The sequence below is a fragment of the Schistocerca nitens genome, chromosome 4, assembly GCF_023898315.1.
Source record: "Schistocerca nitens isolate TAMUIC-IGC-003100 chromosome 4, iqSchNite1.1, whole genome shotgun sequence".
Classification (NCBI taxonomy): Eukaryota; Metazoa; Arthropoda; class Insecta; order Orthoptera; family Acrididae; genus Schistocerca; species Schistocerca nitens.
This window is the reverse complement of record NC_064617.1, coordinates 788097132-788108642: the sequence shown is the minus strand read 5'-3', so window position 1 is coordinate 788108642 and position 11511 is coordinate 788097132. Positions and strand designations below refer to the sequence as shown.

At 42.8% G+C, this 11511-nt stretch overlaps 1 protein-coding gene across 1 annotated transcript in view; it reads left to right on the top strand.

The window, feature by feature from the left end:
- The first annotated feature begins 9602 nt into the window (after positions 1-9602).
- The window catches only part of LOC126252570 (trypsin delta-like), a 40740-nt gene continuing 38831 nt past the window's right edge, over positions 9603-11511 (top strand). Inside the window, exon 1 of the mRNA XM_049953471.1 lies at positions 9603-10013. Within this exon, the coding sequence (XP_049809428.1) occupies positions 9603-10013 (411 nt within the window). The remainder of the gene's footprint in view (positions 10014-11511) is intronic.

The window sequence follows — 11511 nt, the reverse complement described above, 5'->3', positions numbered from 1 at the left end:
TGAGAGGGGGCTCATGCCACCTCTCACAGTTTCACAGTCGCACAGTTTTCCCTGTGCTGTGTCAAAACATATGTTTTTAACGTTTTCAAATTTTTCCGTGTGTAGACCGTCAAATCCTGCATGTGTCCAAGCAAATTTGAACATGTCCTGGAATTTTGGAGAGCGAAGTTGATTATGTGTGAGTGCCTGAACTTTGATAATTGTCTGAAAATAAAGAATTAAAATTTTCACGCCAGGGTTCAAAATGGTTCAAATGGCTCTGAGCACTATGGGACTCAACTGCTGAGGGCATTAGTCCCCTAGAACTTAGAACTACTTAAACCTAAGTAACCTAAGGACATCACAAACATCCATGCCCGAGGCAGGATTCGAACCTGCGACCGTAGCGGTCTTGCGGTTCCAGACTGCAGCGCCTTTAACCGCATGGCGACTTCGGCCGGCTTTCACGCCAGGGAAGATCTGAATCACGGACCTCTCGTTCCGGAGCTGCTCACGCTAACCACGGAACCACATCGCTCCTGAGCTCACAGTCTCCTGTATGTTGCCTATCTTGCGGATGGACTACTTAGTTTGTATATTTTGCTTATTTTTTTCATAGTTCCACACAACTTCTTCCTGTTTTCTCGATTGATCTGTGTTCACTTTTTCAAGGCCTATCCACTGTGCCAACTTATAACTAAATCTGAGGGGGGTGCGATGGGGAGGTTCCCTTGTTAGCACTAACTTACCTGGCCGCAGTGGCCAACTGACAGTTCCTACGCGGACTTCTGCTGCGGTTTGTGTTTGAGGGTTTAGGTTGTCTGATTTCCTTTACGTCATTCTGCGTTCATGTGGCGGACTTCACCAACCTATCTCTACGTTATTCCTTGTTTGATCTGATTTCCAGACGGGCTTCATGAACTGGTTAGAATATTGCATTTTCCTTCTGTTACTATTTCTGTTTTCTTGAAGGTTACCACCATACGTTCCCCCGTCTGCTTCTATCGTTCCACTGAGGCTCCTTACTAAAACTTTGGGCTTGATATTGGTTTCTCGTCACCCTGTTTCTGTTCGTATTCTGCCCGTTATTATTTCCACAAAACGCACTTTGCGAATTTCGTTCCTTATGTCTGCTTCGGTCCCATGCATTTTTTGCTTGCTTCACGAAGTTTAACTCTCGTAGTGCGCTTTTCGATGACTCTACTATATCATTATATTTCCCAATGAGTGCCTGCTGGTACTTCAATGGCAGTTTCATATAGCAGTGTCGCATTATCTCCCTATTACTCTGCGGTTGGTCCAGGTAACAGTTCTTGTTGACAAGCGTCTCGAAAAACTTTAACGGACTGTGGCACCCCAATGCTTCTTAATCCTACCTAATATAATCCCCTACTTAATCCTCTCTTGGGTGTCCTGTGAACAGTAGGTCTTTAGGAAAGCCTCTCTGAATTCGTCATAACTGCAGTAGTTTGCTGCAATGCTACGCATATGCTCTGCTATCCAAGCTTCCAAGTATCCACAGACAAATTCCAATTTGTATACTAGTGGCCATGACTCGGGCAGTACCATATTATACTGAGTAACCCATAGCTTCGAATGTAATGAATTGTGGTTCTGTTTGTAAACCGGAAAATTTTGAATTGAGAGAAAATTTTTTAATTCGACATATTCATAATTTTGCGCCAATGGACTTTCTTTAATTTATGGAGCGCCTGCGCCCAATATTTCACGCCGACCGATCCCTGAACGCTATTGTACGCTCGTCTCGTGTCATTAGAGTCGTGTGGTAATGTTTCCGTACGTTTTGTGTCCCGCATAACCGTGGAGTGGCTCGCGCTACTGACTCCGCGCGCTCCGCCGAGTGCTGGACGCCGTTAAGCGGGCGTTACAGCCGGATATCGGCCTGTGCTGGGGATTCGATTACGGGTTGAGTTGCAAAATTTTAACTTTGACATTGACCAACGAATTCACAGCGACGTGCTGTTGCTTCTGGCTGAATTTCTACATGAGCGACCTGTTCGCACATTTGTCTCGTCTCACCGGACAGCTCATTCTGCATGGTGGTGAGACGTGTTTGCTCGTTTTCTAACATTTATTTCTGTGTTTTTTGAAATACTTTCTGTTCCTGGTTTTTAAGAGCAGAAATGACATTCTTGGTTGCGCTCGCTTCGACCTTTGCCAGCGCTTCCAGATCTCGCGCAGTTTGGGCATATTTTCTCGCAGCTCGTGTCACTAATATGGCTGCCCTAGCCTCACGTTTGGTTCCTACTGCCGATTCTCGCGTCTCATCTGACGTTTTCCTAACGTCTTTAACCTCTGATTTTACGCTCTTAGTTTCATTCCTAACGTTGTTTTCGTTTTCTACAAACTCTTCAGCCCTCTTTTGCATTTCCTTAATTTCCTTCATGACTTAGTCCTGTAATTTTTCCTCCTTGTCTTGTCGCTTCTGAATTTCCCTAATTTCATTAATACGGATCTCGTGCCTTTGTTATTCTTCATGCCATCGTATCTTCTCTACCTCTTGTATAAATTGAATGACCGATTCTAACTGTGTACTTCCAATAACGTACCTAGGACTAGACGCACGCGGCTCAGCTGCTCTATGACGCCTTGCCCACGGAATCGGGCTCCGTATTTACACATTCTACATGAACTGCTGACTCGGCATCGTTTTCACTTTCAGTTACTGAGTGAACGGAACACTCATCATTGGAGTATTCTGCATTTACGCCCTTTTTGCAGACTGATTTAAATGTCTTCCGCCGTTCTATTTTATTCTGCATCAATGGCTGGCTCGTGTTCCATTTTGAACTATATTAGTGCGCAGCCTGTACAAAAGACCTTGTTTTCGTAAGCATTCAAATAGACTGCTACTTCCGCAAGTTACCGAGTCTAACGCAGCACGCGCCACAACTATACTCCGACTTTTTTTTTTAAGTAAGCCCGTGAAACAAAACCTACTCTTAAATGTCGTACACCTTCCCATAATCAAATTTCTTCCACAAAAGCTTGCACAACGCTGTTAGCAACGACACAAAATCACACAAGGACTCACAGACAAGACACAATAACAAACAAGAAAATAGATAACACATACAATATGTACACTGAAATAAAGTGACTACAACACACTATAGATTACTGTGATACAGAGCATAGCGCCAAAGCCGAGTCAAGACGTTACCAGTATATCACAGTCTTACTTTGACAAAAAAGAAAATCACACGCCTCTTTAGCAAGATAACGCACTAACTACGTCACAAAAGTGTCACGACCCGATATCCTGGCCAAGGGTCGCCAACTGCAAGCCGTCGCTCGTTTTAATAACAAATATATGTCTGAGTGGGGCTACTCACGTACAACCCCAATAAAATAAAACCAGCAGGGGGTGTATGAGTGGGAACATTGGCGTATTCAAGTTTACAAAATAATGATAAGTGTTATTAAACCTTCAGTATCCACAACGAGCTGATAAATCTTACACAACAATGACAAACACTAAACAGATAAGGAATGGTGTATGATAGGCAAAGCATACATTTGGATGGAGGGTACACAAATTCTCGCCTGAATTAATATGTTTTACAACGCAATCTGACTTTGTTTACATGAATCCGCTGTGGGGACGAACTCTATTCAAAAGGAATAAACTTCTATCAACTATACCACCCTAAGCCAGTGCAGCAGTACTTGTCCCTTTCACCTTGACTCAAGCGGCAGCAGAAAGCAGGGTGTTGTGGGAGATGAGCGGTCACTGCGGTAGCTGTAATATTCTGACCCGTCCACGAAAATATGGGAACTACGCGCTCTGGCGTTCTGATTAACAGTGTGAGGAGCACTCGTTCGCTGGTCTAATCGAAAAAAATTGTCTCACAGGCACAACGGTACATGCTTGAATGTTCCTACTCCACCACAAGGTAAAGACCACGAGCTTCAACCGCTACAGAGTGTCCCGAAGTTCTCCGCCAGGGAAGGACCAGAAGAAGAAGATTTCAGAGAACCACAACTACCTTCCACCAAACTTCAGTACGGGAGCCGAATTAGCAAAACGAAACCGCTCCCACGTTCCAGAAACCAATCGAACTATCCCCTAATCTCTCCTCCTGACTATTTTGTTGACCTGGTACCCAATCTAGGCACAGCACTGGGGTTTCCGTGCTAGGGGCAAGCCTCTCCTTTGTGTATATTCAGAGGAGCCAATCAGCGCCCCCGAGTATCTCTTCTATGAAAAAAGAAGATTTTTAGACTTGGGTGGCTTCGTTCTCGTGGTAAGTATGGCCATGTATAGGCAAGAAACATGTACCTAGACGTGACCACAGCCCCTCATGTATGGAGTGTTCTAATCTTTCCAGGCCGACCATTACCAATTTCTGAAAGAAGGCTGTTAAGCTCCGCAGACAGTCGAGCCTGTGAAATATATCTTTCTTCCGCTCACCTGGCGACTTCCTGTCGTCAAACGGGGGTGGGGGGTGGGAGGGGGGGGAGGGTGGGGGAGGATTGTTAGAGTCCTACCTACACTAGACACTTACCCCAGTTGCTCTCTCCGTATCATTCCAGTGTGTAACATGAGAATGCACAGAGTCTTATCATGTTCCCAGAGTTTGACCAAAAGCTCAGTTTACAGCAATCTCTCTTCAGTGTCTTCCTCCACCCACTTTCAGCCATCCAGTTGTCTTCCATGACGAACAGGCGCCTATCTCATGTAAAATGTTTTGCCAACCGGGACCCTTTTTTCTGATCCTAGGCAGAAGGAGGAAAGAGCTTCGGCCAGAAGTCCCTCTGCAGGTAAGACCCACTGAACACTCTTTCCCAGAATCACTCACACAGCAAGGTCGCTGCATTCAGCATTTATGCCCCCAGTTCATCTCACTTGCTCTTGCTGATTACCTCTCCTATGGCCACACGGTTTCAAACTCTCTACATGTTACACATGCAGTTACGAGAACCTTCCGCCCACAATTTCCCCATGTAGAAAAAGTCATTAACCACACATAGCAGATGTAGTACCGGGAACACTGGGATCATGCCGTAAAATGCGAATCTTAATCTGACCGTGCCATATCCAGAAAACTTTTATGTCGACTGACTCTGCCCACGGAAGCCTAGGCAATTGTAATTTTCTTTCATTAAAACATTTAATTTAACTCTGTTCTGAACGCTCTTTGACGAGTACTCATTTAGAAATACCAACCGGAACGCTTCGTATGTTGTGCAGTCTCTCATTGCGAACTGCATTTTCGCCGCTGCTTTGCAGCGTAAATGACAACACTCATATTTCATACACAGAACATGTCCCCAAGAAGTGGGTAATGACAAATCAAATTGCGAAACCCACTTACATGGGTGCATGCGCGAACAAAGAGTAAGACCGTACAGATACAAAGTGTCTTATGCACTATTCCTCATCAAAGTCATTAGAGCTACTTTTACAGCTTGGATTAGTTGTCTCGGCCATTCGCCGTAGATTACATAATCTTTCTTATAAATCTCTATAGTCATCTACTTCACAGCGCCTATGTTTACTGCTTGTGAGATCTATATCCCTTGTGTTGCTAGTAGTTCCAGATTTCTCGCCCTCATGATCTACCTCTTTATTAAATAACTGCGTGAGTATCTCTCTAGCTCTCTTGTTGATCTGTCTGAATTTCTTAAGTCTGGGTAGCGAGCGTACATCACCCTCAGTGACTAATACAGGTTGCGTTCTATCAGAAGCAACTTCGTTACGTACGGAATTCTCCTCTACAGCAGCTGCAAGTGCATCGATTTTATCTTCTTGTTCTACTACCTGCTCACAGACGTGATCAACAATTTTGCTTTAAGCTGCACAAACATCGTTCTGCTGCCTTGATCTGTGCTTCATCAGGTGTAGCGGTATTCTGCCCAGACAGATCATGTTCGAAAGCTACCTACCATTCTGTTCTCAAAACGCTCACTAACATCACTTTCCTCTTGACCCAAAACTGCTACTTGATTCTGAATTGCTTTAGCAGTCGACTGATCCCCATTTGCCTCTGTCTCAAATCGACTTCCAAATTCACTTATTCTTTCATTTTTCTGCTCAAATTTAGCGTTTTGTTAATCAAAACTTTGATTGATTGCACTAATTTTTTCCTCCAGTAGTTTTTTATTCTTATTCTGCTCTTCAGAAAAATTATTATCCTGTTCTTCAGCCTTTCTATCTAACATTTTGGATACTTTGCGTACGAATGTCATAATAATGTCTTCTCTTGGACTGGTTACTCCATCTGATTGCTCTGCTGCTGCTTGAACCTAAGGTTCTTCCAGCGCACATTCTACGCTCGCATTCTGGCTGTTTGCACAACCTGCACCCACTTCCGACATTCCGGAGCGGTCTCCCGTTATCCTTCTTTTATGCGCAACCTGCTCTGGGCTGGCCGTAGCCTAGCACCCTTGGCTCTGCCCCACGCTGACATCTAGCCGCCCACAGCTGACGACAGACGACTCTCGACACCATTAGCTTCCGTGTCTCCTGAATTCTCCATGTTAACAAAATTCTTTGCATGCGACCTGGTAAGGCTAGTGCTCATAGCTTTCCTACACCCTGCTCTCTACAATAGACACACTAAACACTAACTAATATTCCTATAAGATAATGGATTAGTATATCCTAGGATGACTGTTTCTTAGAAGAACCTATGATCTAAAATGATCCTGGAAGAGTTGCGAGTTGTAAGATTATCTCCTGGTTCTTCTGCGTAAATGACTCAATCATATTTTATTTATAGGGTCGCTCCTAATCTCGCTACACATTTTACCTCGACCAAGAAACAATTATAAACACAGGTCAACATTGACCTTTTACCAAATTCGGTAAACAAATTAATTACATGTGGAACAGATAACATTAATGAGGCGAATCAACATGAAGCAACACGTACCACAAAGGTAGCAGGAGCTAGTAATATTATCATTGGGATTAGCACAGGTTCATTCTTTAAGATATTCGTTGAACTCTGTTGCAACTATTAATTCAATAATGGTGCCAATCGTTTAAATTTTGGGGTGAATTAGATTCATTAGGATTAGGCAAGGGGGGGGGGGGGACGTCTGAGCAGTTGAGGGAATTTAGTTTTCTGAGAGTTTGCATTTATTTATCCTAAAACTGGCAAAACAGTAGCTGCAAAAGTTATAATGCTTTCTATGCGACATATTCTGTACATTTCGAGTTACCTGGAAGATACAAATGGAAAATTACCATCAATAATCTCACTAAGTACATGGTTATGCTCAAACGTTCCTTCTCTTGGAAAATAATGGGAAGGAAAAGGAACGATTTACTCAAGTACACAGTACACAGCAATTCAACTACGTGCACATGCAGTTAGAACAACATAGGGCGTCGACCGAGATCTATGTGAAAGTCGTGAGCAAATTTCTGCAAAGCTATCGAGCGTACACATGTTACTTAATTGTCTGGTTCATTACCAGTAGAGTGAAACCTCTAATTAAGCAATTCATACGCATTTTACTTTATAAATAGAAAAATGCAATAATCATTTATTGACTTTGGCGCAACATTTGAGTACGTAGCTAAATCTAGGCCATGCAACAAGTATTACTGCTGGCTTCACGACCAAAATCGGGGCAAGATCTGATATAAAAAATTACTTTAATGCAGAAAAATTATTAAATCAGTACAAAATTAAGGGAAGATATGAGGTGGGTGGAATGCTTGTACACACTCGGTTCATTTCTAAATAATTTTTAAAACTACTAAGTTTTCTGGCTAAAATAATTGTATCTCAAATAATATAGATCGACACTACAATTCTTTTCGTAGGATTACAGAAGGGGACTTTAACTTTTGTGTAACGTAAGTAACATGAAATGTGGTCATATGGCAGGCACGAAATCACTATAAAAACACTTAAAATTCTCACAGAAATCTCTCTGATGTAGCTCTTATTCTCATAATTAAGTTTGCAGCGTCCTTAACATCAAAATGAGATCGCAATAGACACTATATAATCCAAGAGATGCCAGCCATGTGCTGTGTGGTTGAACACAACACACAAAGAAACTGCACAAATAAACTTACATTCCTCACAAAATTACTCCTCCACGAAATATTTTGAATTTACTTTACTTTTAATCCCAGGATATCAGTTGCCCACATTTTCTGGGAACAGTCCTCACATTTTCACGCTTTTCTTTAAAACTGATTGGAGCAAAAAAATGTTCCAATTTCTTATTTTTTGTCCTTTATTTTTGAAATTTTCCAAATTAGTTGAAATGGGAAGCATGTGTTGAGCATTTTAATTGAGAACTCAACTTACTATACCAATACAATCAAATTTCACACTGCCGGCCGGGGTGGCCGAGCGGTTCTAGGCGCTACAGTCTGGAACCGTGCGACCGCTAAGGTTGTAGGTTCGAATCCTGCCTCGGGCATGGATGTGTGTGATGTCCTTAGGTTAGTTAGGTTTAAGTAGTTCTAAGTTCTAGGGGACTGATGACCTCAGAAGTTAAATCCCATAGTGCCCAGAGCGATTTGAACCATTTGAACTAAATTTCACACGACTTACTTATTTTATTTAACTGCTAGAAAATGGACTAATAAAGGTGGGGAACTATTTTCTGGTGCCAATGAATTTTTTCTTGAATTTATAAATTACGCTATACTGATTGGAGACATGCCGAAACATCAGACTAGGTCATGTAGATAATCGTGATGTTATTTCGTTTGTGTTTTAATTGAAATATTTTAGAATAAAGAATAAATCTCATCTTTCACGGCATCCACTTACGTCAAAGTGAGTAAAGAATTATTAAGTAAATGTTCCATATGCTTTTGAAAAACAATTCTGTGTTTCAAATTTTTCTCTGTTTCCTTCCTTTTCCTCATTTGCTCAACTTTTTTGTCTGCCTGAGTTGAAGTTAATTTTTTCTGTCCATTTCTGCCCCTAAAATGTTTCTGCTCTAGACGGCCACCTTGTCTTGCTTAATGGTAGCAACGGTCGTGAAAATGATGTTTATAATAGTTATTCTCTGATGTGGGAGTTAAAATTGGTTTTTCAATGGTTTATACGTTGCTTCTCTTCAGTATGTCCTTACAAAAGTTTCCAAAAAGTTTCATTGGTCTACAAGCACTCGTTTTTCACGGGGGGCATCTCAAGTAGCGAAAGTTGACTTAAATTTTTGGGTCCGATACTTATGATTTTTGATTGTATGAACGGAGTGTTTGTTCGAACTTCTTGTACTTGAGATCCTTGAGTAATATTGGTACATGGAATGCAGTTTAATTACGGTATTGAAGTAAGAAAATTTTGTTTAACCATGAGAATAAAATTGCATGCTTAAAGAAATGTTTCAAAAATACATGATCCACGTGTCTCGCGAAAATCAGTCAACATTTTTTCCACCTACGTAGCAGACACTCACTAGAAAATCAGTTTGCAAAAGCAGCTATCAATGTCACGTCACTGCTGACGTGTTAGGCGTTAACGTCTCGGTTATCGGCCATACCTTCAGAGGCGACAACGACGTCTTTCAGAGCGGAGAGTGATTTACATCCCTTGCGTAAAAGTGACTGCAGATAAGTGCCTAGACGAGTAGTGATAAAAGTGGCGAGCAGCGGGGAACACGGGTTGTGAGCGGGACAGATGTGGACGCCGGTGGTGGTCTCTGTGTGCCTGCTGGCCGCGTGGGCCGGCGCTCTTCCCTCCTCGGGCCCTCGCAGGGCGTGGCAGCTGCGCGGTGGGCGCATCGTGGGCGGCGAACTGGCGGACATCTCGCAGTTCCCGTGGCAGGTCTCGGTGCTGTGGTACGGCCAGCTCGTCTGCGGCGGCTCCATCATCAGTAGCAGATGGGTGCTGACAGCAGCGCACTGCGTCGACTACGGTAGCGCGCGAGAGTATACAGTTCGAGCCGGTAGCTCCATATACTACCAAGGTGGCACTGTGTACAGGGCCGCTCAGTTAATTCTTCACAACCTTTATAGTAGGGTGATGACGGATTACGACGTCGCCCTCATCAAAATAAGGGGCACCATTTCGATGGGTGACAACGTTAAGGTAAGAAGTGCAGAATTATCACAGAATCACTTAAGTAAAATGTAGAGATCAGAAAATTGAAATTCATTCACTCTCTATGTTCTACGGCATTAATAAAAAAAAAAAAGGAACAGTTTCATGTTGTGTGGTACGATGAACTAATTTCGTTGTTAACGCCTGTTCGAAATTGCTTGACTGGGTTTTGTGGAGTATCGAATTTGGAGGACGTTGTTGTTAAAGCTTCTCAGATTGTGTTTCGATATGGTAATTAATTATTTGCCCTATTAGTCATCAGAATATGGCAGATCCACGGAATGCATGTGTGGAACGGTTAACATGAAGAGGCTGGCCGGTGTGGCCGAGCCGTTCTAGGTGCTTCAGTCTGGAACTGTGTGACCGCTACGGTCGCAGGTTCGAAGCCTGCCTCGGGCATGGATGTGTGTATGATGTCTTTAGGTTAGTTAGATTTAAATAGTTCTAAGTTCTAGGGGACTGATGACCTCAGATCTTAAGTCCCATAGTGCTCAGAGCCATTTGAACCATATTTTCAAGAATCAACTCATGACCAGAATTTCATGAATTGGGTTTCATGGAGCGTCGGAGAAAAGGTAAGATTTGGTGATGTGTGTGCGTTCCACATTCTGTCTGAAATAGACTGAGAGAGAGTTCAAAATTTGCTTATTTATTTACTCAATTTTGGATCATCATACAGTGATAAAGGATTTGTCATCTTAATCCAACGAAAGTAAATAGTTCAAAATATACATACGCCAAGAATACATAAATATGTTTTTATGAGGATAGGATAAATGGTCGTGGCCTTCATGAAGTAGATATCCCTGGATGTGCCTGAAATTAATTAGGAAATCCATTGAAAACCAAAATCAGGGCATCCGGACAGAACAAACTTCATCCTCCTGAATATAAGGTCAGTGCATTAATAACTGCGCCGTTTCATTCGGTACTGTACAGTGTCCTTCAATTTACACACGAGGTACTAGCAGAATTGAAGCTCTGAGGACGGGTCGTGAGGCGTGCTTCGGTAGCTCAGATGGTAGAGCACTTGCCCCCCCCCCCCCCCCCCCCCCAAAAGGCAAAGGTCCCGAGTTCGAGTCTCGGTCTTGCACACAGTTTTAATCTGCCAGGAAGTTTCATATCAGCGCACACTCCGTTGGAGAGTGAAAATTTTCTTTATTACTATCATGCCGTATAGATGCTGCATGCGGAAGGGTATGATCTTACAGTCATGCGTACTGTGAACAGTAGAGGATCAGTTCAGAGATGATAATTTGTATCAATACAATTCACCCTGTGAGCAGCATCTGCTAATCCATAGTTTGTGGATAACATCATAAAATGGACTGACGTGCCCAGAGTCCGATGTGAAACCAATGGAAAGCTTTTGTGATGAGTTACAACATCGACTAGACTTCAGACACCCGGGTACGAAATCACTACATTTCTGGTTACGGCTCCCGACGAGCAATGAGTTGCCATTCCTGCACGTTACATTTTGCAA